Below are 20,215 nucleotides of genomic sequence, written 5' to 3'. Positions count from 1 at the left end.
GGAATATTCCCAGCGAGAACAAGATAAAATAGGTCTTGCCAAAGTTTAATGTAAATTATTGATAGGGATAATATCTTTAAAATTTATTCGACGTAGCTATATGTATAAATATGCCTTTTAACTATTGACGTTAAATTGAGAAAAAGGAAAGAAACGTAAGATCTTTGACTATATTAAATAAATAGATAGTAAAAGGCTTGCTCTGCATCAGAGTTAGTGATATTTATTGAAATAGCGATAGCATTATAATAGTTTAATCCTATGTCTGTGTAAAGTTATCGGATATTTAATGGAAAACGAACGGGAGATTATCGTGAAAAATTAATGTATTAATTGACTAATATTTTGTCTCGCACACACATTTCATTATTGTAAATAATGCATCTCGCTCATTATGTAGTTATAAATTATAAAACACTTGAGTACCAATATAAATCGTACTTTTCTAAAACATAAATTGTACTAATTATGAATCCTATCAGGTTATTCGGAATAGAGATAGTATGATCCTTAATTAACGCCTCTGTTATTAATTATGTTAAAAACTATCGAATTAAATTAATAACATATAAAAAGACTTATCTTCGATCAGAATTTTGATCGATAATTTCGTAAGTAAATATTTTATTACTAATACTAATATCACGAACGCTACTGCTATAACTTTTTTCATTTTAATAAAAGAACTCGAAAATTTTTGTTCCTTTATTAAAGTACAAATATGTATTGCATTTTATGTTAATAATTTTTGCATACATTTTCCAACAATACATATTATGAATGTAGCGAAAAGGTGTATGAAAAATTGATAGTTATATATCCTAATTATATAATCTTTTTCTACAAAATCAAGTAAATATGTAAGTATAAACATATATACAATTGTATAATGTAATGGATATATTTTATTTTGTTGCATTTCATGTAAAATGGTTATTTGAACGTTTCTTGAGTATTCTAGGATCACTGTAAGAAACAGACTGATTCGTTATTCCTGGAACCTCACCATGTACATATCACCACAAAATAAGATACATCGATTAATTCATTATACATTAATATAAATATACACGTGGTTCATCATTATTTATATATCGCACCCAGTTTTATGATACTACTTAACTTTTAGTTATTCAATGAGCTTTTTTAAATTTGTATGATTGTAGTCGGTCGCATGACAATTATTCGACAAACCTGAGGATCCCAAACCTTAGATACGTAAAATATCAGTGACACAATGATAAACCATTGTATTAAATTAACATGTACACATACTGGATATTTTCAAACCACTTAAGCCTTATTTATTCCAATAATTAAAACTGATAGTATTAATGAAATCATTTCGAATCAATTCTTTAAAAAAGATTAAAATTCATACAGACTTTTGATTAAAAAATACGCGCTAATCTTTTCAGATACTTCCAAAATTTTAAAAAATATCTAGTATTTATACACGTCTATTTTACAGGTACAAAAAGAAGTATAAAAAAATCTTATGGCATAGGCGAAATTCTGTACAAATACCAGGGTCAAACGCATTTAATAAATTTAAGTAGATAATTTGCAAGAAAAATTTTGCTACACGCAGAGTGGCATAAACCTAATAAAAAATACTTTTTTTACACCCTGAGAATTTCCGCCGCTTTGTTATAACAAATTGCAATCCAGTCAGGTTGTGTGGCGCCCCATTGAATTTGATTCACTTCTCCTTCGGCAGCCGTGTAGGCAAGAATCGGATCCTCGATGGCTCGTGGCATTTGTTGTATGTCCCAAATTAATGCCTGATGATCATCTCCCGCCGTACAAATGTGGCAAGACGAATGTGGTGCCCAAGCAATACCATTAACGCTTGCTCTAAAAAGGAATATTAAAATTAAAATTTAATATGAAATGTATAAAATATGAGATCCAAATAAATATAACTAATACAATAAATACACATTACATACCTATGATTATTAAGTCTCGCAACTGGTGTACATGGCACACGGACGTCTAAAATAATTACTTCACACGCGTCCATTGCGACCGTTGCAAGATAATTAGGGTCCTGCTTATTCCATGCAAGTCTCAAAAGCGGTGTATGTTGCGGGTCTTCATATATTATCGTCGAATGTTCCAAATGTCGTAAATCAAACATTCTCACAGAACCATCCGCACCAACAGATGCAAACATGTCACGACCACCACCAGCGCGGCTAAATGCTATGTCATATACTTCTTTATCGTGAGCAATTAACTGTGTCTTAACATGGCCAGTGACCATATTAACTCTACCCAAAACTTGACCAGTTTCCAATCCCCAAATAGTACATGTCGTGTCTATACTAGAAGTACCAATTAAATTTGGATCTACTTCATTCCAGTCAAAAGATGTAAGAGGAGCACAAAAATCTGAATTTTTATTATTGTTTAAAACACATTCTAAACGAGTTTCTGGTTCAGCTGCTCTCCAAACTCTTAGATAGTCTCCAGATGTAGCTAAAAGATCTGGAAACAAACCTATGAACACAATAAAATATGCAAATGAAGATAAAAATAAGAATAATATCAATATGTAATTAAGATTTATTTCAATAATGTAATAATACCTTTACTATCCGGTATCCACATAATTTTTGTAGTTGGATAAGGATGATCAAATGTACTTTTGGCACTAAATTCAGAAGTCTCTTCATCCAATGAAACTATTTGTACTTTATTGTTATATTCTTCCACAAAACTACCAAGAGCCAAACGAAATCGCTTATCAGGTCTTACTGACCAATTAATACTATACAAAGGCCATGGTGCCTCATATTTATAGATTTCTTTTCTTTTTGGCGGTACACTATGTAACGCCATATTTTCCTCCTACGTTTTTCACCTAAAATAATTCATATTAAATGTACATCAAACAATATAAATATATATATATATATATATATATATATATATAATTTTTAAATTGATATTTTTATGTGAATTGCGATATAACAAAAAGGATGAAATTAATTATATTTCCTAGCAAAACAGTATTTATAATATAATAATTGTGCTTCTACGTATCTATTATGATATAATCTCATAATATATAAACAAACAGATTACTTAGATTACGACACTAACCTCAAAATCTGAAGTGTTCAGAACGTAATCGCTTTTTAATGCAATTTATATCCAAGTTCTGAAAATTTATTCTTTCATAGTAAACATATTATCAAAAAGAATATTTAATGCTAAAAATATTAACGAAAGGAAGTCAATATTTAAATCACGATATTTCATAAAGATATAGACTTAACCAAATCTTTTATGGTAAGATAAAATGGCGCTCTTTTAAATTTGACATTTTATTGTTATCATAATTTAATAATAATTAACAATAACATTTGATCAATATTTTTCAAAAATATACGAGGTAATATCAACATAATCTTAAACAAATTTGTAATTGTTATATTAAAATGTATCTTTACTTTTAATTTCCCATTTTCATGAATTTTATAAACTTACGTATTAAAAATTACAAATTCATTCATAAATACAGAATACATTTTTAATATCAATAAATATGTACGTATCTAAATATTGAATAAATTTGTGTTTTATGTTGATATTTTATACTGCTGCGTATGCGTCTTGATATACTGCAGATATAATTGCGAATCTATCTTAATATTTCTAATGTGAAACTTAAATATTAGATAGTTCCAATATTTTAAAATTTGTGCCCTTTTAATTAAATTTAATATCATACATATTTATCCTATATATACATATATTTATTTGTGTTCCATTTATTTCACATTATTTGTCCTAACTACCAAGTAAAGCTACATTTATGTTGGAGCTACGATGAACAAGAAGAGTGGCGATAAGAACGAAATGTAGAAATACACGCAATTATGACGTGTATACATGCATAAAACGCTTCGCACACTGTATTCATATAACACAATATTATATATCAGTGCTTCGCTCTCATTGTCACTCTTATCATTTATTTCAGGTCCAATGTAAACGGACTCTAATATTCATATAATTTTTTAATCATTCGTTATTAAGCATGAAGTGGCAAAATAAAATAATTTGGAATTCGAGATGTATCATTAAGACAAATAAAATAATGATCGAAGATAATAATTAGCTAGGAAACGATGGCCGTATGCTTTGAATCTCTTTGAATGACAGCATAACTTCTGGTATTAGGCCTTTCGTTGAAGATTATGCCTTATATTGATAATAATATTTCTCTTCCATAACATATTAAGAAATACGCGGGAAAAGCCAATGTCAATATATTATAATTTTCACTCTTATTGTCATTGTAGAATGCAGGATAACTATTTTTAAATATTTTCAAACAAATATCATTCACAAATATGTGCCTTTTATGACATTGTAGATGTGAAAACGTTTTTGGCGGCAACAGGTAATTATTCGATTGGTTGCCAGTAATTTGGCGCGAAGCAGAAGGAAATTATGGGTAAAGAATGTATACTTCTGGAATACTTATAGTTTACTCTGAGCATTTGGTTGGTTTTCGTAGAGTGCTGACAACTTTTTGAAACTTGTATTCTTTATTCACTTTTCCTGTAAGATTCGTTGAATTTTACGATGCCACTTCAAATTTCAACAAAGGAAAATATTCGTAGACATCTTGAAAAGTTTTCTTTGGAAGATAACGTAAGTTTATTTGTACTTTACAATCCTACTTTATAATCCTAATTTATCTGAAATCTTATATTCTAGATTGATTATTGCTTAGTTTTCTTTGTCAGTTATTTATTTTTTCTTAATTCTTTCTCAAGTTCTTTCTGAATTATTACTAAAGAATTTTTATCTAAGTTAATTACTAAAACTGTTATCAAGAAGAGGTTTTATTTCTTTTTTTGGTTCCATTTTTATTAATTATAACTTATATTTATTAATTATAATAAAAAAATTCAAATTATATCATACTATTTGTAGATATTCTACATATATTGAGAAACAAATTCGGCATAAAAGATAGCTATGTCGATTTGTTAGATATAAGTTATTAATTTTATAGTGACTTGTTTTTATAACGAATTGTAAATTTTATTAGATAATGAAAATCAGAACTTACAATATTAAATTACATAATATATTAACATATTAAATTATTTTTCCACATGTCAGTTCCACATGTCTAACACAGATGTAAGACATACTTCTGCTTTATTTTTCCATAGAAAAATTGTGATTTGTTATATTCAGCTTGTTATAAACAGATAAACATAATTCTGTTAAATATAATCGATTGAAAAAACCAAAAAAATACTGTTAATAATTAAATATTTATATTATAATTTGTGTTATGTTCTATAAAATTTCTCAGATTTATAATAAATTATAATGTATGAATATTAGCATATTAGTATACATAATAAAAAGGTGGAATATTGTGATATTTTGTGAATTACTTACTGTTTATAGTATTCTGATTAATGTTTTGTTTGGTAAGAAATGAATTCATACATAGGTTATCATAGCTTTTCTTGAATTGTGTAAATACTATTACATGTAATTATGTAATACAATAATATTTGTCATTTCATGATTTTCTATGTATTTCTGTTCTTCAAAATGCTATTAAATCTAATAGGTATATGACAAACAAACTATTTTTACTTATAACTCTTATTATTTGATACTGTGACTGTTAATTTAGCAAAATATCTTCCATGTATTAACTTTTATATTTCTGTTTTTAGACTTCTCCAAAGAAATTATGTATTTCTCCAATTATTTCACAAGAGAATGGTATCAAAAATGTAATACATAATTGTTTTGCATTTATATGATTAAGATGATTAATTATAAGATTTTTATAATATTTTTATGTATTTTCAGGGAACTAAAGCCAAAGATGTAAAAATGAAAATTTTAAAAGAAAATGGATTCAATCCAGAATTAGAACCATTACTGAAAGAAAATCCACGTAGATTCGTTGTCTTTCCTATTCAATGGCCTGACATTTGGCAAATGTATAAAAAAGCTGAAGCATCATTTTGGACTGTTGAGGAAGTGGATCTTTCTAAAGTATAATTCTTCAAATAGTTGGACTTAAAAAGGAGCATATAAGTTAATAATTATATTATATATCTTCACAGGATGTATTTGACTGGAATCATTTAACTAGTGATGAGAAACATTTCATATCTCATGTCTTAGCATTCTTTGCGGCTTCTGATGGAATCGTTAATGAGAATCTTGTCGAACGATTTAGTCAGGAAGTACAAGTAACCGAGGCACGTTGTTTCTATGGTTTTCAAGTCGCCATAGAAAATGTGCACTCAGAAATGTACTCTATGTTGATTGATACATATATCACAGATACCAAAGAGAGGTAAATAATAAAGTATCTTTTTTATCAATTATTGAATGTTATTGTACAACTTTTATTTAAAAACTTTTATTCATTGATATTGTTTGTTCATAGAGACTTTCTGTTCAATGCGATTGAAAATTTACCATGCGTTGCGAAAAAAGCTAACTGGGCATTAAATTGGATAAATCATGAGAGTGCCACATTTCCTGAACGTGTGGTTGCATTTGCTGCAGTGGAAGGTATTTTCTTTAGCGGTAGTTTTGCCGCTATTTTCTGGTTGAAAAAAAGAGGTTTAATGCCAGGACTTACATTTAGTAATGAGCTTATTTCTAGAGATGAGGTTAGTATACAATTGTTTTAATACATAGTAAAAAAATCTGTGATATGCAGAATTAGAAAGAAGACGAGCGAAAAGAATACGCGTCCAGTTGATTATATAATCCTGTCAATCTTCTTTCCAACTTTGCATAATATATATGTGGGATGAGTACAAAAGTTACAGTACTACATAAAATCAACTAGTTTACTTAATTTAGGGATTACATTGTGATTTCGCATGTTTGATGTTCAAACATATTGTACAAAAACCGTCTTGCGATCGGGTCACATCAATTATTAAAGATGCCGTCAAAATTGAACAAGAATTTTTAACGGAAGCTTTACCTGTTCAAATGATAGGAATGAACTGTACACTTATGTGTCAATATATCGAATTTGTTGCTGATAGATTACTTACAGAATTAGGCTGTGAAAAGGTTTGTAAAAGTATTATAATTTTAATGCTAATATTGACCAAATTAATATGTATATTAATTTTAAATATTTTTATTTTCAGATTTATATGTCAGAAAATCCGTTTGATTTTATGGAGCACATCTCTTTAGAAGGTAAAACAAACTTTTTTGAAAAGAAAGTAGGAGAGTATCAAAAATGGGGAGTAATGCAAGATAAAGTTGAAAGCAATTTTACAGTTAATGCTGAATTTTAATTTACTAGATGACAGTAATAAGAAAATTGACTATCTCTCTTTTCTTTTTTTTAACAATAACAAGTTTGATTTGATTGTGTTTTATTTGTGTATGAAGCAAGAATGTTATATATGCTTTACTTATCTACGTAGATGGGAAACAATTTTCGTTGTTTCTTTTCTTTTCTCGTTGATTAAGACTACATTGTATATTACTAGAACCAAGATTGATAATTGTATTTATTTTTTGCTACAATTTTTATATTTTGACAATGATATTTAGAGTTCAATAACAACTAGATCTACTTCATTTATCACATTTCTTATGAAGTTATGATGAAGTGTATTGTACATTTATTGTGACATTTATTTTGAGTCTTGTTATATATTATATTCAATTATAGAAATAATTTTGCTTTAAAACGTGTCATGTATTGGCAATCAAAAGCTTATTATTTCATAAAACGACATGCAAATGAAATTTGTATAGGAATATAAAAGTTCAAATGGACCACAAGAATATTTAACAATTGAGACAAAACAATTCAGTATTTATATGAAGTTTATGTATATAGTGTAAAAAATATAATAATCTTTATTACAAGTAACAGGGGTAGGTAATTATCATGAATATAAGATTACTATGCAATTATATATATATATATGAAAAGTTTATATCTTTAATAACAATTGATAAATTTTATGAAATTTATACATTCATTTTATAAAAATTGGATGTTTTAGTGATACAACAATCTCAGAAAAAAGTATTTTTCATAATAGGCAGGAATGTGAATATGAATTGTGTGATTGTATGCTGTCTAAATCTATGTAAATTTTGCACAATTAGAATTTGTATATGTCTTCTATTCTATAAAGTTTATAGCAAACATTAAAGAGACTTTATTTGAAAGCCATTGTTTAAACGATTTAGGTAATTTTTACGGCATTCCATGCCGTCAGCTGGTCTATTGTATGGTAACCAAACAGGTTCGCCCACGAAATAACGTTTTGCTTTGATGTAATTCTGGAAAACCATAATGATGTAATTTTTAATAAAACTTAAAAATGTAACAGAATACTTACTTTAATATCCAAGGTAAACCTATGATATATTCCACTTGGAATAATTATCAAATCTCCAGCTTTAACTTCAATACGTATCCATTGGTCATTCTTGTCTCTAACATCAAAATATCCTGATCCATCCAAAATTAACCTTATTTCTTCATCAGTATGGAGATGTTCGGTGAAGAAATTTTTTATCTAAAAATTTAAGAAATAATTTGTATTACTTTATTTTGATAAATTATCATGGAAATTTATCGAAAGAAATAGAAATTGTACTTACTTTTTCCTCGTAATTCGGGAGACATTCCTTTGAACATTCTATTTCGTCTTCGTATGTATAACCACGTTCTGCTTTCAATACCGTCAACGTATTATCATTTTGATAGTTTTTGTAATCAATCTACATTAACATCAAGTTAAATATATAAATAAAATATGAAAAATGGAACGTTAAAACAACGTAATTTTTTCAATAACATATGAAGGTCAAATTTGAAGATAATTTCTTTTTTACATAATTTTTATTCAATGCGCACGAGCATAAAACGGAAGTAATACGATTACAAAATCACAATCGAGCGATAGATGTCAATAATGAAAAAATTTTACTGAAGTATACAAATGTGACCTAACCTTAAAATATTCAACGCCTGTTTTCTTGAACAAATCCTCAAGAGAAATATATTCAGGTAGTTCTTTATGGTGTTCTAACCGTTGATCGGCATCACTGTTATCCATGTACCACGCACGAACCATTTTTCTTCTGTGAACAAATCTGATTAACTCAGTTGTAGCTTTTATAACTTGTTATTCGCTAATGTCGTAACCTTAATGATAAAATTATCTATTATAGATGTAGTATACATTTTTCACTGGATTTTAAAGAAACGTATAAACTTATCTGAGCAACTGATATTGAAGCATAATTTTAAATTAAAAATTATATGCCTTTATTGTAATTATGTTTAAATATAAAGAATGAGTATATTGTCTTATTATTCTACAAACTTATGGTAATGTTAATATTTTATGTATTTTTTATATATTTTTTATTTTTATGTTATGCAAGTCATTTGTTCTAATGTAGTTTGGATTATTTCATATATCATATATCATAGTTATTTATGTATATTGAATTCATATTTACTAATGCCATTTTAGTAATTGATATATTTAATAGCAATTGTGTTTAATTTTCAGAGGTCTTTATGTAAAGATGTACATATGAATCTCTATCGATAAAGGAAAGGCTTTCATGAAACAATATAGTCCTAATTAATTATACTAAGATGGAATGGTCAGACAAACTAAATGAATTTTACAAAAAGATTCAAATGTATCTAATGAAAATGAGTCAAGAATGTGGAGAATTGAAATTACTTACTTTGTGCATTACAACTGAGAATAATAATCATATTGAACACATATGTAAATCAATGAACAATATATTTAAAATCTATAATATACCTATAGAGGAAAAGACTTCAATAAATAATGAAAGATGTATACAGTCATATAAATACTTATTATTAAATACTAATTTTGAGAATCAAGAACGTTTGGCAGAAGATCTTGTCAGTGGTCACTTGGTTGATATGTGTCCACCTTTATCTCCATATTTGCTTATACAAATATTATGGAGTCTTGAGTATGAGGAGGTTTTAATTGAATCTCTTTTATATATGCCACTTGATCTGTGTACAGAGGTAGTGAAAACAGTTACAAAATGTATAGACAGATTACCCTTTCAAAGATTAGTTAAAGCTATATATCAATTGATACTAATCATATACACTAAATTCTCTCAATTAAAGGAATGTAGTGTACAGTCCAAGAATGTCGAGGAAAGCGTACAAAATTTATTAATGAGTTTTGAAGAATTCTTACTATTGTTAACAAATCCAAAGTTACCTTATTTAATGGAAGCATCAGGCTTAAAGAAATGTGAACAACATGGTATCATGTTAAAGAAGTTAATTTGTACAATAAGAAAATGTTTGGAAAGCAAAAATAAAAAAATATTGATTTCTAGTGAACTTGAAAAATTGTATAACATTACGTTTGGGAGAGAGGCACTTGTAAAGTGTGAAAGTACATTGATAGAAAATACTATATCGACATTAAATCAACAATTGGTAAACTTATTGCTGACTAAAATCAAAGAAGTTGATTGTAATATTTACTTAAGCTGGGCAGAGTTGGATGATCAAGAGAACAATATGATCTCTTTACAACGTTCCATTGGAATTGAATGTTATTACTTTATAGATTTTGTATCAAATGATAAGGAAATATCGGAGAACACGCATTTGATAGAATGTTTACAGCAATTATCATGTAAATCAGATCCTAAACAGTCGAGCTTTGCTTTAAGTCTATCAGAACTCTGTTGTGCCATACATAGTGGTAAAAAGGAGCTCATGAGAGAATTACTATGTAGGTACAAAGAATGGGACCGCATGGTGCTTGATTTCATTTATGACAATAGATCATTACTAGAAAAAAAAGACTGTTTAACACTGTTAGAATATCTTACTTTTGTTCTTATGCAATCAACAGAGGAAGATTTGAAAGAATTCAGTTACACTTTAGTTATAAAAATATTATCATGTCAAAGTGTAACAAATATTTACGAGGTTATAACGATGTATTTAACGAAATATGATGGTAAAAGTTATTTAGATTGTCCGCACACAGATGAAGCATTTCACGAGTTTATTATGCGAAACACAAATTTACAAACTTCCACAAATTTAAAAACGGTTTTACTGTTTCTTTTAAAAAATCCTAAAATGGTACTAATAGTACTTTTGAAAATTACTATTGGTCATTCTCATTATAGAAATATCATGATTTCTCCTAATGATTTACTTTTATTATCACCATTTATGCAAATAAGAGAAGGCAATAATCAAATATTATTAACAAGTGTGCTAAGAATTATTTGTATAGAAAATACAGAATGGAATGCTAAGAAATTCATGGACCTCGTGAATATTATGTTAGACAATTCTGTAATTAAAGTACATGACTTGATAAACAACGTTTATATACCATATTTAAGGCAAGATACCTTTAATGCATCAAACATAAGTTCTGTTCTTAATAGTATTCGCAAACTGCAGGTGAAATGTACCAAAGATACGAATATTAAAGAGTTGATAATAGTTCTTTCAAGAAGAATGTCATTCCTTCGAAAAAATACAAGCATCTCCAAATATGTAAGCAATGAAATATTTATTCAGATAACAAGAATATTGCCATATTTTTTGGAAAACAAAATTTTTCCTGTTAAAATAAGAAAAGACATTATTGATGGGATTGATTCTGTCATTGAACCAATAGACAAGTTACATTTCAGTTCCATTTGGTATTTTATACAAAAAGGCGTCAGTGTAATTTATATAATCGAAGATTATCAAAGACGTTGTTTTTTTGTATTGAACAGATTAAAAGAAGATCCAAAAACTTCAGAAAAATTGCGACATTATTTGTCTAATTTAAGTTTATTAAGAGAAGATTTTCTGCGCCATTTGATCATTCGTTCGACCGAAGAAGAATATCAGAGAATATGTTCTGAGCTTACTATAATTTATTGGATCGTTTTTGGATGGAATGACGAAATGGATGCATTCGATCATATTCTACGTGTGACGATAGAGGCGTGTTGTTTATCTCTAGAATATCCATCTATCGGTGGATGCGATTTATTCACATTTTTACTTAAATCTCTCACGCGTTTCTGTAGAACTTTTATATCGCTTGAAGAAATGGAAAATTATGAGCAAGTATACCAAGCATTAATTAAAAATATCAACCAACTCGATGGAAGCATAAGACATAGTCCTTATGCGGATCTATTCACTACCTGTATTACGCATTTAAATGATCAGACGGAAAATGATTCTGCAAATTTTCTGCAAGATGTTTTAAACACTTTAGATCATTTCAGTGATCAGTGCTTTGAATATAATAAGTACAATAAATATAGTGAAGCAACATATAAAATACCTCATTCTCTGAAAGTTTCAAATTGTTATATGACTTACGAAATAATTTCTGCTTGTCTGAAAGTACCTGCAACAGAAGCTTATGAATGTATTAGGAGAATGAACGATCTATTTGTCCCGAAATAAATAAAAGTGGGAATGGATTATGAATATTGATTCTTTGTTGAATTTAAACTACTTATATTTTAAGTTTACATTTATGTAATCTATTTCATTTTTTTACTATTAATAGATCTAAGTTGGCCTTTATCGATACCATCCTGAAACTTCACAAAATGCTAAAGCAGAAATTTAATATACTTCATGATATGCCACAATAGTTGCATTAGGTAAAATATATTGTATTTATAATATTAATATTAATACACAGGCTGTGGCAATAACTCTGATCATCTTGAGTATTTCCGTTATTTTTAGAGATATGGAAAAATTTTGATTACAAAAGTTGCATAGTGCGAAGGGGGTCATAATATAGCAGTAATAATCTTTTTGTAGGTGAAGCATTTTCAAAGATTTCAAGGTCACGTCCGTTCTTTTAAATTACTTTTTTATGCTTGGTAAAATATAGGATGTTTAGACGATCTCAACAACCCTTAATACAAGGTCGTTTAACAATAAATAAAAGACACAAATCAAGACAGCAACAAATATTACGTCATGATGAAGTGGTGCAAATTTTGAAATCATCGAATTGCCGAAGCCTGTTCACTTATCATTTTCAAATTGATTGAGTCTTTGTTTCATGCTTAATAGCATTGTTAGCTTTTTTGGTACACAGTATTTTTTAATATTTCCCACAGAAATCGAATGGTGTTTTTAATCATTAATAAATATCAGGAAGATAAGCTAGCCACGAAACTGACCCATCACGTCCTATCCATCGATTGAGGAAGATTCTATCAAGTAGTTTTTACCGTGCATAATGCATGAGACAGTAGCGTTATTGGTTACAAATGTAAATATGTCCAACGACTAATACAGGGAGAATATTACAAGATATGAAACGAAGACTCATTGCAGTATGTGCTACAATCAATCCGGAAATGATAACAAGTACACGGGCTTTGACAATTCGACGATTTCAAAGCTGCATCGATTTAAATGGACACCACTTCGAACATTTATTATGACGTAAGGTTTGTTCCTTACTGTTTTATTTCTTGTTGAATGACATTGAATTAGGAGTCGTCGAAATCATTCTCTACTCTACCAGTCACACCAAAGTATGGCACGGAATTTTAAAAAACGGAGGTAAACTTCAGATGTTTTTAAGTGATCAGAGATATTGCCGCACCCTATATTTGTAAATATGTATATAAATATATATACTTACCACTAATTCGTTACGCTATTTGTTCTCTTCTTGTTTGAGCCTACAGATTTTAGTTTTTGTGCGATTTTTATCGAATTATAAAGTATTTAAAAAATTATTTCCATAATAAACGATAAAACAACTAACGCAAACGGATATTAAATATTTTCACGATCAATAAATTTCTAATTCGATTATTCTATTGTTGAATCACTTATGTAAAAGAATTTATTAAAAATTTTACAAGTTTAAAAATTATAGGGATTTTTTATATGTATTTTCAATCCTTGTAACGAAAATTTTTTTACATCTTATTAAAATTTCCAACTTTTTATCTTTACGTCCTAAAGGAGTTTTTTATAATCAGTACTAAAGTAGTTGATTGTTTTTATTCTATATTATATTTGTGCGATATTTCCAAAATGCCAGTACAATGGTTAGTAATAAAAAAATGTGAAAAAATTGCATACAAAGAAAAAATGTGCACCAGTATTGAGACAGGCAAAAATCAAGTGGGTAGCTTCCTCTGGATAGTCTCAATGCTTTCATGGAAAAAAATTTGGTCTGCAATATGAGACAAAATTGCTGTATCAGCCTATCGTCTTTGAAATTAAATTACGATTTCTATCTTTAATCCACAAATATTAGATCCATGCTACATTATTTAGACTATATCAAAAAATTAATATTTAAAATAATTTCAATATAAAGAATCGATTTTTCATTAATTAGACAATAGGGTAGTACAGTCATGCCTTTCATAATAAAACCATTATTTTCTCCAAGTTAAGAACCATACATTTTTTCCATGTCATTGAGTTACAAGATTTCTATAGTGACTAGATTCTTATGTTGGTAATATAAACGGAATACAATACAACGTTTGATAATTGAAAGTAGATTTTTGACAAATGAAAACGAAATCAAGAATGAGAATATTTTGTCACAAAAAAAGATACTCGTTTATTTTCACTCGCATTTTTAAAAAGGGAAATATACGAGTGGTACGTACTCTTATGTTCTACCTCTTTTTTTTCTCTCTCGCCACTGGTAAAAAATAACGCATGTTTTCGTTTCGCCTATTTCTCCTGCCTCTTTTATCGACGCGATTAACAAACATCTCAGGTGGAGAAAGAAAAAAAAGAATTCGAAATACCAGCGAGCAATTTTTGCGGATGGTGTCGTTTACAATCGAGTGGTCTCGAGTATCTGTTTCTTGTCTACCCAAGTGATATTATCGCTCGAACAGTATAGTTAATCCGATCAAAGAACAACGAACCAAAGAAAGACGGGCTAAAACAACAAAGAACATAACTATATCTCGCGAAGGTTGTTTGTCAATGAAATGCACATTTTTTTACTGTAAGCCATTCTCATTGTTGTCTTTTCGAATGTCAGATCAGTATTCCTTCAAAATTTTTTTTCCTTCATTAATATTAATATTATTATTAATTATTATTAATATTATTATTATATATAATTCGACGCTATAATATTTACAGATTCTTCACATTGTAAAAAATATAACGTATTTCGTACTCAATATCATACGCAGGTAGTACTGAAAGGCCGATATACATCTAAATCGTGGTGTTTCTCGAATTAATGTGACCCAGTTGCGTAACAAATCTGCATGTATACATATATATTGTATGTATATATATATATTTATATATTTATATTTATATCATTTATTTATTCATTCATTTATTTATATCTAATTATAAAATCGTATGCGAATCGTTTTTTTATAGGTGGTGAATTCTTGTGCTTTCTCTTTTCCTAATCTTTTTCCTTCTTTCACTTTTGTTATAAAAGAAATAAAAAAAAAAAGAAACGATAGATAATACTAAAAAATATTTGCTGGCTGAGAAACAAGGGAACGAAACATACCTGGTCCTTGACACTTGATATGCTCACTCAGGCGAAGCTCGATTTTTTTCTTTTTCTATTTCTTTTTTTTTCTAGTATTTTCTTAATGCTCGATAGCTTTCCAAGTAAGAGGACAGTTTTTTTTTTATCATTATTATTAGTAGTAGTACTTTATCATCTTTTTTTTGCATTTTTCGTTTTTTTGGGTTTCTCTTCATTTTTTCTCTCTATCTCTCTCTCTCTCTCTCTCGTGTACAAAAGTTTTCAGTGCATTCTTTAGAAAAATATTCTTAAAACGCGATCCCACGCCGGAGAAACGTGTGCGTGTACGTTCAGAAGCGATACAAATATAGAAACTTCTTTTTTCCTTTATTCCGTTTTTTTTTTTCGTGCATTTAGTGTGTATATAATGTACTTAGAAAGCTATCCCGCGGGCAGTCAATGAGCGTCCTTTACTTTTCCCCCACCCCTGTGTCCAACCCCTCACTCTACCAGTTTTCTTTCCTTTTTTCGTTCTTTCTTTTTTTATTATTCTCTTTGCCAATCTATGGTTTTCGCGAAGCACAAAAAACCCAGGAGGGCGAAAAAACGTAACGATAATAGAGCGAGAGCGATTACACGTTTCACAAAGAGGCCCTTTGATTCGCCGTTGAAAGGCTTCTATACGCGGTTATTATCGTCGCCTTTTAATAGAAAAACTGCGGTTATAATCTACGGGATCACAGCGAGACTATGAATTTTCCGAGTGATAAAATAGAGGATACGAATAATTATATCTGTGTTGCCACCTCCTGTTCCCCCCTCCCACTCACTTTTCCCCCTTTTTTCTTCTTTGTCTGTGTTTATATTATTTGAGTACAATAACGAAATATATTAAATGGCCGATTCGCTACGTCGGTATACGCTTCACCAATCTTAAACTGACGAAACGTATTAGCACCCTTCATTAGACGAATACGCGAGGCTACTTCGGATTCTCCCTCTATATACTCTACTGTATATTCGAGTACTTCGTTCCCCTAATGCATATACATATACATATACATATACATATGTGATGTATAATGGTTTCTAAAGTATCAAATTATAAATACTAATATTTTGGAATGAGACTAAAATGTAAAAAATAACAAATAATCGTTTAAACTTATAATATATAATTATCTAACGTGAAACGTATAATTAAACTTATTATGAGAAATTAAAAAAACATAGAAATTTCCGAACCATGTATAATAGTTATTAACGCACAAAGTTAAATGCTTTGCGATGTTAGAAAGAAGAACATCCAGCCCCGCATATTCGCTACGAAACGACATTTCTAAAAGTGCACCGACAATTGGAGAAAACGAATTAAGTGTACGATCGATAACTCTTCCCAAGAATTCTATATCGTTGGACTCATTTCTTTTTTGTCCTTTCTAACTACCAATGATAGAAATACTGTACATCAGTTCGTTTGAAACTTTTCAGTTCGATATCGCGGCCCTTCGACACATTCGAATACGGGAAGCGCTGTCGGTCGTGTACAATTCAACATTCGTAATCGATCCGAAAGACAGATAATTGAGACGAACAAGTAGATATTATACAAACTATAAATTCACATTTTCTTTTGTTTTTATAAAATCAGGATTTAATATCCTCCCATTAAAATTTGTAAAAAAGAAAAAAAGAGAAGATAATCAAATTGAACAACCCTCATTTTTTTTTTATTAAGGTACGTTATGCAGTGATCACACGGAAATTAATGACTTCGATGGTGGCATTAAATAATAATGTATCGAGCTAATGTAATGACTGTTATGGTATAAAAGCGGTATTTAACATCGGATAATATGATTTTTTTTTGATCACACGAGAAAAATTACACACGACCTACTACTACTTATAAGGGAGTCCATTGCTTCTTTTTTTTTTCTTTTTTGTTACATCTATCTGTTTACATTCACAAACTCAATGATAATCAGTTTCGAAAGGAGATTTTTTGTTCGTACAAAGCAATGGATATATTGATTATTATGAGTACCACATACGTATTTTGCAGTTGAAGGGATCAATGTACCAGCAAGCCTTCGTGAAAAAACATTTCAAAGTCTCACCTCTCTCCTCTTGCTGGTTTCTTTTGTTTCAAATTGGCCATAAAACTTTTTGGAATTGTATAAAGATCTTGTATTTTTGTTTCTATCGTACACACTTTACCATGTAAATCCTATAATTATGTTTACGATTGATGTTATGCACTACTGTCCTTCTGTAATATTACTGCAATTTTCTTTCCTCTTCTTTTCTTTTGTTCCTTTTCATTTCATGCTTTGATCGATTAAAGCACTGGGTGTTACGCTTTCAGTTTTTATTCTGATCAAGGTAATTCTTATTGAAATAAGAATACACACAATATCTGGTATACTATGAAATCTTTTTGATATTTATATTTTGGTCTTAAATATAAAATTCTATTCATTAGTGACCATTCTCAATACTCCATCATGTTCACCTCAATAAAATGTATTTCTAATATTGGAACTGTACAATCAATACCAGTACCATTAACGACACACCATTCAAGCCATCTATATAATGTACTGCAGCCTCTGACATTGAGCATAGGTAACATATCATTAATGGAAATCATTGCACAATGTATCTAAAACGACCTATCTTCTTTCCAATTCTTGACTGTACATTGTAAACAACATTTATTCTAATGTTTCCAATTCTTTTTAATATTTCAAATGGCTGACCATCACAGTGATTCCTTCAATATCTGCAAATAGTTTGAATGCTTTGTTAATCTAACCTGCGAGTAATAGAGGTTCATGGACTGGAACAAATACGCAACGGGTGTATCTTTTAGATTGAGCAGAAAGCTAGACGTATCGAGTTTGGTTTTGCTGTTAACAAGTAACAACTACTGCAGGGCAGTTCTGTTATCACCCTCGATGGTATCTGTGTCCTTTCCTATTCCATTTGCTATTCCCTTTTCTCATTCTTTCTCTCTCGAGTATTGGTCCTTTGCTGACGGAGTTACCTCTTTCATTGCCCACTTATATCTACTATTATATATTACAATAATATTACACATAATACTATCCATGTATATTAAAATATTTAACAGCCAGCCAAATAGCAGGCTATGATTTTCCAATAGAAAAAGAACCAAGAGAGACGGCATGAGTCTTTGACGTATTTTGAATTCACAAAAATCCAGGCATTACAATCATAATATTAGTCTTACAGATTGGCGAATTCACAGCACAAGCCCAACATTGAGCCTAAGAGAGAGAGCGTAGCCACTGGATGAATGAAATTTTCACCAAGTGTACCGCGATCCAGCCACTATATGCATTTCCTTCACCTAACATGGCTCAATTAGCCCACGGTTCAGGATTTTGATTAATTATTAGAGGATGCTGCAACAACAGTAGCTTTTCTTCTCTTTCTCAGGGCTGACGTTCATCTCGCGTACAATCTCCGCAAACACGTCGTTCACATTCGTGCGATGTTTTGCAGATGCTTCGACGAATGGGCAACCCCAGAGTTGCGCCAGAGCGTTACCCTCGGCGGTATCCACTTCGCGTTGATGCTCGAGATCAAGCTTGTTCGCAACGAGTAATACAGGTACTCTTTCGGTACCTTTAACGCGCGTTATCAATTCCTTCATCGCCTTGATATCTTGGAAAGTTTGATGATTCGTCAGACTATAAACTACGACGAATCCTTGGCCGTTCTTTATGTATAGATCGCGCATACTCGCGAACTGTTCGGTACCGGCGGTATCGAGGATCTCGAGTACACACGGCGAGTTGTCCACTTCGATCTCCTTTCGATAAAAGTCCTCGATCGTCGGATCATACTTCTCCATAAAACATCCCGAAACAAATTGCACAGTAAGTGCACTCTTGCCTACCCCGCCCGAGCCGAGGACGACTACCTTGAACTCGCGCATCTCTTTGGCAGTTCGCCTCCGTCTCCTCCGTCTCCTCCTCCTCCTCGACGTGTCCAGGACCGAGAGGAAGGTTCTCTCTCTCTCGAGTACCTTTTAGCCGATTATCGTTGCACGTTTGTTCTTTCTCGAACACTACAAAAATTGACTGCCGCTATATTAACTCTGTCTTCTTCGTATCGTTGAGACGATCGCGTTAGAACTAGAACGATTCTTATTGCCGGACAAAGGCATTGATGATATTATTAAACGATGAATCGTGCACAAGATTTTACCGTGATCGAAACGTAGCCGTTCTTAAGGTCCGAAGAAGACATGACAGCACCCGTATTCACACTCTCTGTCACACACCGCAGTCCCCTGGCGACGTTCGCCTGGCCTGCCTCCTTCCTGTCTTTCCTCTACCCCTCACTTCTTCCCTAGATCTGACGTGCGTGACGCCATCTTATCACACTTGGATTTTCTTTTCGTACCTCCTGCGCCGAACATCGGACCACTGCCTGAACTGCCTCTATCCGCTTTCAACCTATAACTAGTTTACGTCTACTCAATATATATCTTTCCAAAACTTATCTCGTAAGGGACTGAAAAATTGTGCTTTAAGACCTGTTTCCAAATTTTCCGGCATGGCTCCTTTTTACTTGATCGCACTGTTCTACGATTGGTGAATACCGATCGGGTCGGAAAAGTCGTAACG

The 20,215-nt window shown here is 30.4% G+C and overlaps 5 protein-coding genes across 11 annotated transcripts; 2 read left to right on the top strand and 3 right to left on the bottom strand.

Moving 5' to 3' along the window:
• Positions 1–201: 201 nt before the first annotated feature.
• On the bottom strand, positions 202–3,306 carry wap (DDB1 and CUL4 associated factor wap). Its single transcript, XM_033335197.2, has 4 exons — positions 3,112–3,306; positions 2,595–2,869; positions 1,953–2,505; positions 202–1,857 (listed from the first exon to the last, which is right to left on the bottom strand). Exons 2-4 carry the CDS (start codon positions 2,845–2,847, stop codon positions 1,623–1,625), a joined length of 1,041 nt encoding a protein of 346 aa, XP_033191088.1. The 5' UTR covers positions 2,848–2,869; positions 3,112–3,306; the 3' UTR covers positions 202–1,622.
• Positions 3,307–4,449: 1,143 nt separating this feature from the next.
• RnrS (ribonucleoside-diphosphate reductase subunit M2) lies at positions 4,450–8,386 on the top strand. 4 transcript variants are annotated; one of them, XM_033335189.2, is made up of 7 exons: positions 4,450–4,671; positions 5,724–5,783; positions 5,863–6,051; positions 6,123–6,358; positions 6,452–6,680; positions 6,877–7,095; positions 7,176–8,386. In XM_033335189.2, exons 1-7 carry the CDS (start codon positions 4,603–4,605, stop codon positions 7,326–7,328), a joined length of 1,155 nt encoding a protein of 384 aa, XP_033191080.1. In that variant the 5' UTR covers positions 4,450–4,602; the 3' UTR covers positions 7,329–8,386. The 4 variants fall into 4 exon arrangements, with proteins under 4 accessions (XP_033191080.1, XP_033191081.1, XP_033191082.1 ...); XM_033335190.2 differs by lacking the exon at positions 4,450–4,671 and adding an exon at positions 5,078–5,169; XM_033335191.2 differs by lacking the exon at positions 4,450–4,671 and adding an exon at positions 5,380–5,468.
• Adi1 (acireductone dioxygenase 1) lies at positions 7,852–9,224 on the bottom strand. Its single transcript, XM_033335199.2, has 4 exons — positions 9,012–9,224; positions 8,659–8,778; positions 8,394–8,573; positions 7,852–8,334 (listed from the first exon to the last, which is right to left on the bottom strand). Exons 1-4 carry the CDS (start codon positions 9,132–9,134, stop codon positions 8,200–8,202), a joined length of 558 nt encoding a protein of 185 aa, XP_033191090.1. The 5' UTR covers positions 9,135–9,224; the 3' UTR covers positions 7,852–8,199.
• LOC117157265 (uncharacterized) lies at positions 8,927–12,540 on the top strand. 2 transcript variants are annotated; one of them, XM_033335187.2, is made up of 2 exons: positions 8,927–9,067; positions 9,579–12,540. In XM_033335187.2, exon 2 carries the CDS (start codon positions 9,668–9,670, stop codon positions 12,512–12,514), a length of 2,847 nt encoding a protein of 948 aa, XP_033191078.2. In that variant the 5' UTR covers positions 8,927–9,067; positions 9,579–9,667; the 3' UTR covers positions 12,515–12,540. The 2 variants fall into 2 exon arrangements, with proteins under 2 accessions (XP_033191078.2, XP_076481122.1); XM_076625007.1 differs by lacking the exon at positions 8,927–9,067 and adding an exon at positions 9,253–9,391.
• A 1,538-nt stretch (positions 12,541–14,078) lies between these two features.
• Positions 14,079–20,209, bottom strand: Rap2l (Ras-associated protein 2-like). Of its 3 annotated transcripts, none has more exons than XM_033335200.2 (2): positions 20,125–20,209; positions 14,079–20,044 (listed from the first exon to the last, which is right to left on the bottom strand). In XM_033335200.2, the coding sequence occupies exon 2, from the start codon at positions 19,519–19,521 to the stop codon at positions 18,976–18,978; it is 546 nt and encodes a 181-aa protein (XP_033191091.1). In that variant the 5' UTR covers positions 19,522–20,044; positions 20,125–20,209; the 3' UTR covers positions 14,079–18,975. The 3 variants fall into 3 exon arrangements, with proteins under 3 accessions (XP_033191091.1, XP_076481127.1, XP_033191092.1); XM_076625012.1 differs by having other exon boundaries at positions 14,079–20,050; positions 20,125–20,189; XM_033335201.2 differs by lacking the exon at positions 20,125–20,209 and having other exon boundaries at positions 14,079–19,653; positions 19,794–20,101.
• Positions 20,210–20,215: the final 6 nt, after the last annotated feature.

This window comes from Bombus vancouverensis, chromosome 15, assembly GCF_051014615.1.
Source record: "Bombus vancouverensis nearcticus chromosome 15, iyBomVanc1_principal, whole genome shotgun sequence".
In the NCBI taxonomy this organism is placed as follows: Eukaryota; Metazoa; Arthropoda; class Insecta; order Hymenoptera; family Apidae; genus Bombus; species Bombus vancouverensis.
The sequence above is the reverse complement of the archived record's forward strand: the minus strand, read 5'-3'. Positions and strand labels throughout refer to the sequence as shown.

Coding starts and splice junctions, on each gene's coding strand:
- wap (XM_033335197.2), bottom strand. CDS start 2,847: ATGGCGTTACATAGTGTACCGCCAAAAAGAAAAGAAATCTATAAATAT. Junction 2,506..2,594: donor GTGGATACCGGATAGTAAAG/GTATTATTACAT, acceptor TTGTGTTCATAG/GTTTGTTTCCAGATCTTTTA. Junction 1,858..1,952: donor GCGAGACTTAATAATCATAG/GTATGTAATGTG, acceptor ATTCCTTTTTAG/AGCAAGCGTTAATGGTATTG.
- Adi1 (XM_033335199.2), bottom strand. CDS start 9,134: ATGGTTCGTGCGTGGTACATGGATAACAGTGATGCCGATCAACGGTTA. Junction 8,779..9,011: donor CAGGCGTTGAATATTTTAAG/GTTAGGTCACAT, acceptor ATGTTAATGTAG/ATTGATTACAAAAACTATCA. Junction 8,335..8,393: donor GGTTTACCTTGGATATTAAA/GTAAGTATTCTG, acceptor ATGGTTTTCCAG/AATTACATCAAAGCAAAACG.
- LOC117157265 (XM_033335187.2), top strand. CDS start 9,668: ATGGAATGGTCAGACAAACTAAATGAATTTTACAAAAAGATTCAAATG.
- Rap2l (XM_033335200.2), bottom strand. CDS start 19,521: ATGCGCGAGTTCAAGGTAGTCGTCCTCGGCTCGGGCGGGGTAGGCAAG.
- RnrS (XM_033335189.2), top strand. CDS start 4,603: ATGCCACTTCAAATTTCAACAAAGGAAAATATTCGTAGACATCTTGAA. Junction 6,359..6,451: donor ATCACAGATACCAAAGAGAG/GTAAATAATAAA, acceptor GTTTGTTCATAG/AGACTTTCTGTTCAATGCGA. Junction 6,681..6,876: donor AGCTTATTTCTAGAGATGAG/GTTAGTATACAA, acceptor TACTTAATTTAG/GGATTACATTGTGATTTCGC.